Source organism: Dipodomys ordii, unplaced genomic scaffold (assembly GCF_000151885.1).
Source record: "Dipodomys ordii isolate 6190 unplaced genomic scaffold, Dord_2.0 Scaffold93, whole genome shotgun sequence".
NCBI classification, from domain to species: Eukaryota; Metazoa; Chordata; class Mammalia; order Rodentia; family Heteromyidae; genus Dipodomys; species Dipodomys ordii.
The window spans coordinates 3,766,008-3,779,310 of record NW_012267309.1 but is presented as its reverse complement, the minus strand read 5'-3'; the positions used below and the strand labels follow the sequence as shown (position 1 = coordinate 3,779,310).

At 36.8% G+C, this 13,303-nt stretch overlaps 1 protein-coding gene across 1 annotated transcript in view; it reads left to right on the top strand.

The window, feature by feature from the left end:
- The first annotated feature begins 48 nt into the window (after positions 1-48).
- Kiaa2026 (KIAA2026 ortholog) overlaps positions 49-13,303 on the top strand; it is a 100,062-nt gene continuing 86,807 nt past the window's right edge. The window contains exon 1 of the mRNA XM_013026444.1: positions 49-230. Within this exon, the coding sequence (XP_012881898.1) occupies positions 61-230 (170 nt within the window). The 5' untranslated portion in view covers positions 49-60. The remainder of the gene's footprint in view (positions 231-13,303) is intronic.

The window sequence follows — 13,303 nt, the reverse complement described above, 5'->3', positions numbered from 1 at the left end:
GGCCGGGGCAGCCGCGCCGTCCCGCCGCCGCCGCCGGGCCAGGGCATGTGTTTGCTGAAGATGGAGGAGAAGTTCGCCAGCGGCCAGTACCGGGGCATCACGGAGTTTGTGGCGGACTTCAGGACGATGCTGGAGACGTGTTACCGCCTGCACGGAGTGGACCATTGGATCTCCAAACAGGGTCAGAAGCTAGAGATGCTGCTGGAGCAGAAGTTGGCGCTTCTCTCTCGGTAAGCTAGCCCCATTCTGGGTGGGACTGACAGACTGACACAAACACACCCTCACACGTGTCCGAGCGAGGATGGGCTGGGCCAGGGAGCGGGGGGCGGCGCTGATAGGTGCGGTGTCGGTGGCGGAGAACCCCGAGAGGTGGAGCAGCTCTGGGCGGGGGCCTTGGAGGGGTGTGGTGGATGTGGGCTGAAAGCTGGGTACCCGGGAAGGGAGAAGCTCATTTCCATATTTCTATCGATGCGTTATCGTTGTGATTCAGACTAGATAATCCACTCTCGTACCATTATTTTTAAGTCTTAAAGTACACTGCAAATTGATGTCACAAGTTTCTAAACTCAGAAGGTCCGTCAAGTTTTAAAGATTTGAAAAGAATGTAGAATGAAGCAAGAGAGCTGGCTGCAAGAAACTGCTCAAGTTTCTAAGAGCATTTAGTTTCCATAAGCTAACAGACCTTAGTCTTAGAAAAGGACAGAGAAACTTTCTCTTTAACACAGAGGCTAATTTTTGAGGCTTGAATCCTGGGCCTCAATTCAGATAGGCTAGGCAAGCGTGCTCTTCAGTCATACCTTCAACCCTACTTAAAGGTAAATTTTTAAATTCTTGGAGCCATCATTCCTAGCGGCTAATGTGAATTAAGAATTCTCAGGTGATTTAATAGTATCCATACTTAGAAGTTAAACTTATAACGTTGTAACGTATAAACGTTTTAAACATAAACGTTATAATGTTACTAAAGATACTTAAATCTCCAACATTCAGCAGAAGAGAAAAAAATGCTTACATTTTGATAGCAAAAAGTAGCATGATGGTTTCAAGTAGAGTTCTGAGTTGCTCACTTTTTTGTACTTGTAAGTGATGTTATGTATACACTTTATAAATGATAAGTTTGGAGCTGGGAAGGTGGCTCAGTGGTAGAGCGCTTGCCTTGCATGCATGAGACCCTGGGTTCGATTCCTCAGCACCACATAAGCAAAAAGAAAACAAGCCGGAAGTGGCACTGTGGCTCAAATGGTAGAGTGCTAGCCTTGAGCTGAAGAGCTGAGGGATAGTGCCCAGGCCCAGAGTTCAGGCCCCAGGACCGGATTCCCCCCCAAAAATGATGTTTGCTTAGATATATTAGGAAATTATTTCTTTTTCTATACTAGCCAGAAGACTAAGTTGTTATTATATAATTGCTTTGGGTAGACATGTTTGAAAAGCCTCAGTTGCAACTTAGGTTTGGAATATAATTTATTATGTTTCAAACAATATGTTATAGTTCTCATAAACAGAGTTTTTTAGCAACCAGATGACCAAGACACCTTATTTGGAAATGAAGTATTATATAGTGTTTTAGTATTTATGTCATTTAAGTTTCCTTTTGTGTTTTGATGTATATTTGTAACCCTAAATTAAATCTTTCAGTTTGTAAGGATAATTTTACTGCAGTTTCATATACTACTGAGTTTCTAGTGACTGATAATAAATGAGATGCCTTTGGTAAAGAAGATGTCACATTATCATTAAAGAGCAGCCAAATGATATTAGTACATTGAATAAACATTGTAAAACTTCCAGAGTCTTTATTTGTATAATGAGAGTATTAGTTTGAATTAATTGATTGTGCAAATATTCAAGTGTCCACTAGTGTTGGACTTCCATGTGTCTCAGATCAGTAGACAAGTTTTCTGAACTGATTGGTTTACAGTTGAGTAGGGAAGAAAACACCTAAGATGATAATGAATCTAGGGCTGGGAAGGTGGATTAGTGGTAGAGTGCCTACCTAGCATACATGAAGCCCTGGGTTTGATTCCTCAGTACCACACAAACAGAAAAAGCCAGAAGTGGTGCCATGGCTCAAGTGGTAGAGTGATAGCCTTGAGCAAAAGAAGCTCAGGGGTAGTGTCCAGGCCCTAAGTTTGTGCCCCAGGACTGGAAAAAAAAAAGATAATGAACATACTGGATATATTAACAAGGTTTAGGAGAGGGTGATCTAAAGCTGGAAGAAAAGGGATAACAGGTGAGAAAAAGAAAGGAGAAGGGGAAAGAGAATAAAGTTAATACAGTTTGTACTTGAACTCATTCTTAAAGGAGTTGAATATTGTAGGTGGATTTGACAGGGACATTTTAGAATACTAAACTACAATGAATGCAAGACATAAAACAGCATAGTGTTTCTGGAAACTACAAATAATTTTATATAGTTTAGTCTCCAGTATTTTGTCTGTACCTCAGAAGGCGTACAAAATGGGTCCAAATAGGAGTGAGGGAAGAAATTATTAAAACTTCAGTATATTCTATTATTATTTTATTCTAAATGTCTGGTTTTGTTTTGCTTTTGTGATATTTATACTAGTAGTAGATATATAAACATAAATATAGGGCTGGGAAAATGGCTCAATGGTAGAGCGCTTGCCTTGCATGCCTGAGGCCCTGGGTTCGATTCCTCAGCACCACATAAGCAAAAAAGAAAAAAAGCCAGATAATAAACATAAATATATACACCTATGTATGTATATGTATATATATGTATCTAGGCAAGTGCTCTGCCACTTGAGCCATATCCCCTTTTAGTTATCTTTAAGATAGTTTTTAGTTATTTTTTAGATAGGATCAACTTCCTGCTTTTTGCCTTCATCTATCCTTGAATCGTGATCTCCTATCTCTGCCTCCCATGCATGTTCTGGGATTACAGTTATGAAATATCATGTCCATCTTGTTCAATATAAAATCTTGATAACTTTTTGTTTGGGCTGGCTTCAACTGTAGTCCTCCTATTTCCGCCTTCCAAGTAGCAGGGATTATAGATGTGAGCCATTGTTCCTAGATTACTTTCAGAGTTTTAGTGGTAAATCTTGATTTAGCTTGTTAAATACTATGCTGCAAGGAAGAATGCTTAGAGTACTATTGGGATAAGCTATAGTAGCAGGGGTGAGAAACCTTTTTAACTGCATAGGGCTATTTTGATATTTATAACATAATTTGAACAGGCTGATTCACTGAATTTCATTTTTCCAAAGCAGCTAAATTTACTGAATTTCAAGTCCTACCCAGGTCAAATGCTTTCCCAGGCCTTATACAGCCCTCAGGACTGAACATATGCTATTCCCAGGAGTGTTAGAGATGTAAAGAAAAATAACAGGGGTGGGAGGAAACTGATTCAAATACTTTACAAGATTTTATTTAAGCTAGTTTGTTTATTTGCTTGGTGGGTTGTGAGGCTTGAACTTTGGGCTTGGCACTGTCCCTCAGCTCTTCAGCTCAAGGCGAGTACTCTACCACTTGAGCCATAGCTCCACTTCCAGTTTTCTGAGTGGTTTATTGGAAATGAGCGTCTCATGGACTTTCCTGCCTGGGCTGGCTTTGAACCATGATCCTCAGATCTCAGCCTCCTGAGTAGCTAGGATTACAAGTGTGAGCCACCAGCGTCCGGCTTCAAGCTTATTTTTAAACTAGGTTTTAAAGAGTGTATAAAATGTTGATAGGTGAAATTCAGGAGTCAATTGACAATTACTTTAATTATTCTGTGCTAGGTAGAGTATAAAACCATATAAAATGATCTTTTATGCTACTTCATTTTGATAGGTGAACAGAAAATACAATTTAGAATTCTGATGCATACAAATACAGAGTATTCATTAGGAAATAGTTTGTACCCTATGATTAGCGTATAAGATGAACAGGATCTGTAGTGACAGGTAGCTCTAGAAAGATAGGATGGGGCCAGTTAGAGAGGGCTTTGAATGCTTACTAAGGGGTTTAGAATCTAGGCCATGTAAATGTGTCACAAGGGTTAAGAGAGTAACATGATGTTACTAGTATTTTGAAGAAGGTAGAAATGGAAGGAGGAAGAAAGCAGAAAGTCAATTAAACCGTTATTTAATTAATTCCATCAAAAGAATAATGAACAGTTGGAATATAAAGCTTAGATGAAGATACAGAAGAGAATTTAACTCAGCAGGTGCAAATGGTAAATGGCAAACTGTTGGATGCATGGTGTGAAGGAGTGATGTCCAAATGAATTAGGTTATTTGTACCCAGGTGATGGAGATACTGTGATGATAAGAGGCATTCATTTAAAGATATCCAGCTGAAAATTAATTTAAAAAGTGCATATGGTAATAAGAAGTGTGGTTTTTGTGGGGTTTGAACTGAAGGCCTGGGTGCTGTCCCTGAGCCTCTTTGTGAGCAAAGCTAACACTCTACCACTTTGAGCTACAGCTTCATTTCCAGTTTTTGAGTGGTTAATTGGAGGTAAGAGTCTCACTTTTCTGCCTGGGCTGGCTTTGAACTATGTTCCTTACATCTCAGCCTCCTGAATAGGATTACAGGCATGAAGCACCCACTCCTGGCACTATAGATGTTTAATAAAGGGTTAACATACAGAAAGGCAATGATTAAAGAAATTAAAGTGAATGAGACTACCCAGGATGAAGTTTAGTTATAAAAGGGGGCAGCAAACTTTGAGGATTGTCTTCAACAGTCTTTTCAGGAAGAAAAAGGATTAGAAAAACTTCTATTAAAGTATATTTAAAAAGATGAACACTTTGAGTAAGTGCAGTTAACAAAGTTGAAAAGGATTTCTCATGACACAAATGTATTATCTGGAATAATGTGAACACAGACTTCATTGCTTAATGATTTTTTTTTGTTTTGTTTTCCATTGAGGATATTAATTTAAGAATGGTTTAGCTTTCATATAATAAAAATGCCTATGTAGACTTTGATTGCTGTTGGGATTTTTTTTTGATGTTTTGTGTTGTGTGTTTATGTGGGCATGTGCATGTGCATACATACATACTAGGATTGTGGCTTGTACTCAGGGCCTTGCACTCTTGGTGGACTTTTTTGCTGGAGCTCTACCACTTGAGCCATTCTAGAAGTCTGGTAATTTACTGGTTGAGATCAAGTCTTGTGGATTTATTTGCCTAGGCTTCTCAGGCTGCCAGGCTTCTGATCAAGCTTCCTGAATAGCTAGGATTACAGGTATGAGGTACCAGCCTGGCAAGACTCATGTGTTTTGCTTTATAATGTGCTTGTCATTCCCTGTTAGCTTTCCATTGCTGTGACAAAATACCTGAGAAACATAATTTAAAAGGTAAAAAATTAATTCCATTTTATACCTGTATTTTAGCTTTCAAATAATCTTTAGGCCATCTCTGTAAAATCCAGAATTCCCCAGAACAAAGAAGGGACATTTTCAGTCTCCAGGAACTTGGATAATATTATGATCTTTAATGTTCATATTAAATTACCTTAAGTCCTCCTTTTTTAATTGGGAAAAACTGTTTAATCCCAGTGGTAATATTATCTATCACCAAACTTTTGTTATATCATCTTTCTTCTGGGATTTGTGAATATTCCAGAATGAATTATGCTTAAAATGCAGGATATTAAGTACACACACACACACACACACACACACACACACACACACACACACACACACACACACACACACACACACACACACACCCCATTATGGAAAGCATACACACACACAGACACACACCATTATGGAAAGCATACTAATTGTGTTTACAACCACAATTAGGATAATAAAAATTTCATTTTCTTCTTTTAACTTTTCTATAAGTATTCATAGATTTTTCTATAATAAATATATTAAATTTGTAGTAAAATTCAGATTTTATTGAAAGGAAATTCATATTGCAATTTTTTTTTTTTTTTGCTGGTCTTGGGGCTTGAACTCAGGGCTTGGGCGCTATCCCTAAGCCTCTTTGTACTCAAGGCTAGTGCTCTATCATGTGAGCCACAGTGCTACTTCTAGCTCTTTCTGAGTAGTTTATTAGAGATAAGAGTCTCATGGACCTTTCTGCCCATGTTGGCTTTGAACTGCGCAGCCTCCTGAGTAGCTAGGATTACAGGCGTGAGCCACTAGCACCTACATTTATTTACAATTTTGAATAAACTATATATATGTAAAATAATTTCAGTTAAAATATGTAACACCAAGGCTCTGAGAAAGTTTATCTTGTTGTAACTAGATGGTGAAACTATGAGTACAATTTTCATTTTTTTCCTCCATTCTTTTTAATTTTTGTGCATTGAGCATATATTTTGTTGCTTTTTGCAATTCCATTTAAATTATGAAATCCAGATTTTTCTATGTGTGGTTCTAAGCAGTTGGAATAGCTTGTACTAAAAACTGACTGAATTTTAGAATTCAAAGCTTTTGAGTACAGCCATCTGAACAATAACTCCAGACAAAAATCTTCTGATAGTGTCCTTTATATCTTTTAGTGTGTCTTTACATTGATTTGTTTCTAAATCATGATCCCAGAAGATAAGTCAGTTTAAAATAAAACTATTTGACTGTAAACTCTTGATATACTTTCCAGGTACTTTGCTAGTGTTGCTATTCTGCGAGGTTGTATTCTATGTTAAAATCAGTGAAAATTTATAATTAGTCCAATTTATAATGCAGAAAATGATTAAGTTGTTATATAGCATATGAAATATGCTGAGCATCTTCCAAAAGTTTTGGAAACAATATATTTCATTAGCTAAGGGTTAGTTTTCTTTCAAGTGATAACATATCGATTTGTAATAACAACAGTTTTAGTTTGCAAAAGCTTTAAATGTTAGCCATTAAAAAAATCATAATCTACCAAAGTAATAGATTGACTTTTGTGGTAATGTATATTCTCAATCTCTTGAGGTTGATACCACAAAGAAAATATTTCTCACAAAATATATACTCAGAATATTAAGATTCTATTGTCAGTGGCATTTCATATTTTTTGTTTTTATTTTTGTCAGTTATGAGGTTTGAACTCGGGGCCTGGGCACTGTTCCTGAACTCTCTTGTTCAAGGCTACTGCTCTACCTCTTTGAACCACACACCACTTCTGGTTTTCTGATGGTTAATTGGAGATAAGAGTCTCAAAGACTTGCCTGCCCCATCTGGCTTTGAACTGCAATCCTCAGATCTCAGCCTCCTAAGTACCTAGGATTACAGGCATGAGCCACCAGCACCTGGCTATTTTTTAAAAAATGCTTTTCAAATTTCCTTGTAGACATAGCAAAGATTATCAAATTTTTTGCTGAAAAAGCAATTCCTAGCAAATTCAAGTTACTCTTATGTTTGATCTATAAATAAGAAGAGTCTGCTTCATTTTGCACAGAAGGAAATGGACCATCTGAAAAAGCTATCACATAGAAAGGTTTTCCCATAGAAAGCAGTTGTAAATACATATTGTTTCCATGTTAGCTCACAAACATTTTTGACATACCTGAATTTTTAAAATTGGAAGATGAAAATATTAGAAAATAATCATGAAAAAAACCAAATACATGTTTTATATTTGTCTTGAATACTGGTGTTTTTACTTGAGGAAAGACAAGCTTTTATATTTGAATATTTTAGCTGGGCACCAGTGGCTCATACCTGTAATCCTAGCTATACCGGAGCTCAGATCTGAGGATCTCTGTTCAAAGCCATCCTGGGTGGAAAAGTCTGTTAGACTCTTATCCTCAGTTAACCAGCAGTAAACCAGAAATAGAGCTGTAGTTCAAGTGGTAGAGTTGCCAGCCTTGAGTGAAAAAAAGCATACTGATCCTGAGTTCAAGCCCCAATACTGGTAACAGAAAAAACAACTCTATTACCACAGATATGTTATCTCCTGATTCCCTGTCTTCTCTGCTACTATTGCTTCTAAAGTCTTTTCTAACCATTCTTTCTAAAATAGTATTTCTTTTCAGTTACCATCTGTTTTTCTTTTTTTAATTTATTTTTAATAATTTTTCCTTTTTTTTTTTTGTCATGGGGCCTGTCCCTCAGCTCTTCAGCTCAAGGCTAGCGCTCTACCACTGGAGCCACAGTGCCACTTCTGGCTTTTTCTACTTCTGTGGTGCTAAGGAATCGAACCCAGTGCCTCATGCATACAAGGCAAGCACTCTACCACTGAGCCACCTTCCCAGCCTATTTTTAATAATTTTTATTGAGATTAAGTGATTGCATAAATTTCACTGTATTGTAGGATAGTGATACAATTCACAAGGCAAATTGTCATTATCTTGGTCTATAAAGTTTGTGAATTCTATAAGCTTTGATAATGCAACTATTTTTTCTACGTCAGGCTGTTTTTCTTTTATTATCTACCTTTTTATTGATTTTATTCCAACCTCTAATATATAACATTTAATATATAATTATGTCTTTTTTTGTTTCTCTTTAAAATGGAAACCCGAGGGCAGGGAAATCTGAGTGCATGGAGGTTTTTTTCATTGATTTATTGCTGTTTTAACTTCTGCATGTTTATGTGAAGTGAAACAATAGATAGTGGTTGAGTGGAGAGATATAGTACCCTGCCTTAAGGGGTGGATACAGTATTAAAAGCCTAGTTAATTGAAAAGTTGGAGGCTAGCCTGGATAATTTAAGGAGACACCATCTCAAAGTAAAAAGAGGTAGAAAGAGTGATAGGGTAGAACTTGCCCAACATTCATTAAGCCTTATGATTAATCCTCAATACTACCAAAACCAAAACCAGACCAATCATCATAGAAGGTATTGTATGATCTAGGCATGGTAGTGCAAATCTGTAATCAAAATGTAGAGAATTGGAGGCAAAGGATCCTGAGTTGGAAGCCAGTCTAGGCCACACAATGAAACCATCTTAAAACAGAAACAAAAACATGATGTAGTAGCTCATGCCTAATAATCCTGTTATTAAAAAGGCTGAAGCAGGAGGATTTCAAATTTGAGGCTACCCCTGGATATAATAGCAAGTTCCAGGCCAGCCTGTACAATTTATGAATGAAACTGGTGATTATCATATTGAAAAAATACGCCAAACTCAGAAAAATAAAATGCTATATTTTTACTCATTTATAAAATCTGAAGCTAAAAAAGAAAAACTAGCTGGGTGCCAGTGGCTCAAGCCTGTAATTCTAGCTGAGCTCTGAATATTATGCTTGGAAGCCAGCCTAGGCAGGAAAATCTGTGATACTCTTACTTTCAATTAATCACTAAAAAGCCAGAAGTGGAGCTGTGGCTTAAGTGGAAGAGCATTAGCCTTGGGCAAAAAAGCTCAGGGACAGCACCCAGGCCCTGAGTTCAAGCCCGAGTACTGGCATAAATTAAAAAAACTAACAATATGACAATTGTAAAAGGATTGGTATTGTGGGGATTGAAGAGGGTGATGGGGTAAATATGATCAAGGTATATATGTGTATGTATGTGTATATATATATATATATATATATATATATATACTATATGTATATATGAAAATAACATAATTAAACCCAATAAAATCTGTTTGGAAGGAGGAGAGAAGAGGATTTTTAAAAAGTAATGTGCGTTTAATATGGTAAGACAAGTACAGTTTATTATATAGTTACAGTGCTTCTTTGATAAGCACTTATAGTGGAATTTAGAAATGAATATAGAGATTTTTCACAACTATTCTAAAACTAGAAGAAGCAAATACAATAGTATGTTAACTACAAAACCTAGGTGACTAAAAACTAAAATTGGTTATACTGTTCAAAAAAAAAAGCAGCAGGGTGCCAGTGTCTTATGCCTGCAATCCTAGCTACTCAGGAGGCTGAGATCTGAGGATCATGATTTGAAGTCAGCCTGGAAAGAAAAGTCCATACAACATTCTTCAGTAAACCATCGATAAGCCAGTATTGAAACTGGCACAAGTACTAAAAGAAAAAACTCGGGACAGCACCCAGGCTCTGAATTCAAGCCCTAGGAATCCCACTTCACCCCCCCCCCAAAGATGAATATAAGATGAAAGGTAGGTGTGGAGCAGTGGAAAAGTTAATTTGGTGTAGTGGATCCAGGCAACAAGAAAATATATTCAAGAGAGAAAAGGGAGAAAAAGTGACTATTTATAGCTATGGAATGGCCTAATATGTTATGCTAATCAAGAGTTTGATATTCTGTATTAGAAAATTGTTATTATTAAAGACTTTAAAGCTAGAGAATTTTAAGACATATATACATAAAATAGAGGAGAAAAAATGTCTCATTCTTCTGGCTTTCAAGTTCAAAAAATTACATTTGACTTAGCTTTGGTGAAGAATCACATATATAAATATGTCTGATTTTTATTTTTATTTTTTTTTGTCAGTCGTGGGGCCTGAACTCTGGGTCCAGGCACTGTCCCTGAGCTCTTCAGCTTAAAGCTAGTGCTCTACCACTTGAGCCACAGTGCCACTTCCAGCTTTTTCTACTTACATGGTGCTGAGGAATTGAACCAATGGGCTCATGCATGCAAGGCAAGCACTCTACCACTGAGCCACCTTCCCAGCCTGAAATTTTTTTGTTGGAAATTGAAGAAATCGTAGAATAATGTTAACAAAAATAGAAAGACTACTTTCTTTTTCTGAAATAGGTATGCTAGATTTATATCCAAATAATTTGGAGTGGATTTAGTTGTTTTGTTTCCCTCCCTCCCTCCTTCCCTCCCTCCCTCCCTCCCTCCTTCCCTCCCTTCCTTCCTTTCTTTCCTTCCTATTCGGAGCCTCCTGCTTACTAAGAAGGCAGTGTACCACCACATGAGGCACTATGTTAGCCCTTTATGCATTGGTTATTTTTAAGATAGGGTTTTGCTTTGTGCCTTGGCCAGCCTGGACTTTGGTCCTCCCATTTGTGCTTCCCTTTGTCAGTGGGTTGACAGGTGCCTACTACTGCACCTAGCTCTTGATCTTCCCCCATATCTTTAAATGACTTTAAACACCTCTGCACCCAGGTGTTGGTGAAGATGGATTCTTGAAGTGCGATCTTTCAATCAGTAGCTAAGATTACAGATTTGAACTACTATAGCTGGCTGTTTTGTTTTTTTCTTTTTTTAGTTGAATAATTTTAGCCTTCTCATTATCCAGGAAAAATATGTCAAATGCAGAATTTTACAGATTTAAGTTGTTACATGTACCAATTATTTTCCTTTTGGCTGGGGTCTTTGGAGTTTGAATTGATGGCCTCACACCCTTATTTTAGCTTTTCAGCTTAAATTTCACATTCTACCACTTGAACTACATTTCCACTTTGAACTTCTTTGTGTTTAATTGGTGATAAGAGTCTCATGGATTTTTCTACCTGGGCTGGCTTTGAACACTGATCCTTAGATATCATTATCCTGACTAAACAGGACTACAGTTATGAGCTACCACTACCCAGCTGAAATTATTTTTCAACAGCTTTTTTTTTTGGTCTGCCAAAACAACAAAAAATTATGAGTCACAAACCAATGAATCAGACCTGTAATCTTAGTTGCTTAGGAGGATGAGATGGAAGACTCACAATATGAGGCCAGAAACTCCAGAAAAAAATTGAGAAACCCCTTTTTAACCAATAGCTGGATGTCAGCTATGTGGGTCTGTCATCCTAGCTGCAACTACAACAGGAAAGTTAAAATAGGTGGGTCAAGGTACAGATGCATGCCTGCCAGGGATAGAACTCTTATCTCAAAAATATCTAGCACATGAAAGTGCTGGAGGTGAGGCTCAAGTGGTCAGGCTCCTGTCAAGGCAACCAAGGCCCTGAATTCATACCCTAGTTCCACAAAATGGAAAAAAAAGAATCATGACAATTAGTAAGTTTCAAACATTGATTGTAACTTATTATGCCTAATTTGACATTTTAGTCTTTTTAGTACAAATCCATATATGCAAGAGATAATTGAATAATTAATAGTCTTAATACACATTACTAATTATACAAAGACAATTACATTTGATACTATTCTACAGAACACTGAACAAACATGAGGACTGAACTCTAATTTATCTAATCTTTGATTATGTTACAATCATTAATACATTTAATAATTTCCTATACTTACTAATTCCAAGAGAAGCAATTTAGGTGATAGCGAAATTTCAGTCAAAAGTTACTATTTTCAAGACTTATTCCAAGATTTTATGGTAAAGATTTATAAATTATTGGCTAATTAAAATTTTAATGTTTTTACTAGCAATTTAAACTCTTTTACTAATAGTTAATATAGTATTCATTTATTTTAATATGGTATACACTCTGCTAAGTATTCTATATGTTCTTTAAAGAGTTTATAAAAGTAATCTAGATGCCAGTTATTATCCAGGTTCCACTTACTTGGGAGGCAGAGATTTGAAGAATTGAGACCCTATTTCAAGAGAAAAGCCTAGGTATGATGGTATGTACTTATCATCCTTGCTACATTAAGTGGTGTAAATAGGTGGATTGTGATTCAAGTCAATCCACCTGGGAAACAGGGATACCCTTTTTTAAAGGTAATAAGAACCAAAAGGGGCTGGAGGCATGGCTGAAATGGTAGAGCATTAGCCTAGAAAGTACAAAGCGTTGAGTTCAAATTCTAGTACCTCAAAAAAAAGATTTGTGAAATTTATAAAATTATAAGATTAAGATTTAAAAAATCATTCATTCCATCATTCAGAGGTGATTACTTATTAGTCTCATTTATTCTGTCTGTATACATATATATTAATCACAGAAAATATCAAATACAAAATCTAGATTAACCATATATACAGTTTTCTGTTCTGCTTACTACCTATTAGACTTTTTTGTTGTTGTTGTTGCTTGTAGGGCCTGAACTCTGGGCCTAGGCGCCGTCCCTGAGCTCTTCAGCTCAAGGCTAGTGCTCTACCACTTGAGCCACAGTGCCACTTCTGGCCTTTTCTGCTTATGTGGTGCTAAAGAATTGAATCCAGGGCCTCATGCCTGCAAGGCAAGCACTCTACCACTGAGCTACCTTCCCAGCCCCCCTATTAGACTTTTACTTGGTCTTTAAAAATGTTTTATTATCTTTAAGTAGTTGTACAAATCAATTTATAAATATAATTCATCCTGATTGATGTCACCTTCTTCATCATTCCCCTCCTGCCCACCCAACCCAAACCCTGCCCTTAATTTTATAGGATATTGCGCTGTTGTCATAATCTAGAAGTGTCCTGGATTTACAATCTGCTACTTTAAAGAAGATCGTAGAGATATAGAAAAGCTGACCAGGAACAGGAAGACAAGTTATCGTCCTTCTTTGTAACCTCATCATACTAGCATCTTGAAGGCAATACAAACACATTTGAGAATTAGAGTAACTTAAGAACCTTCTG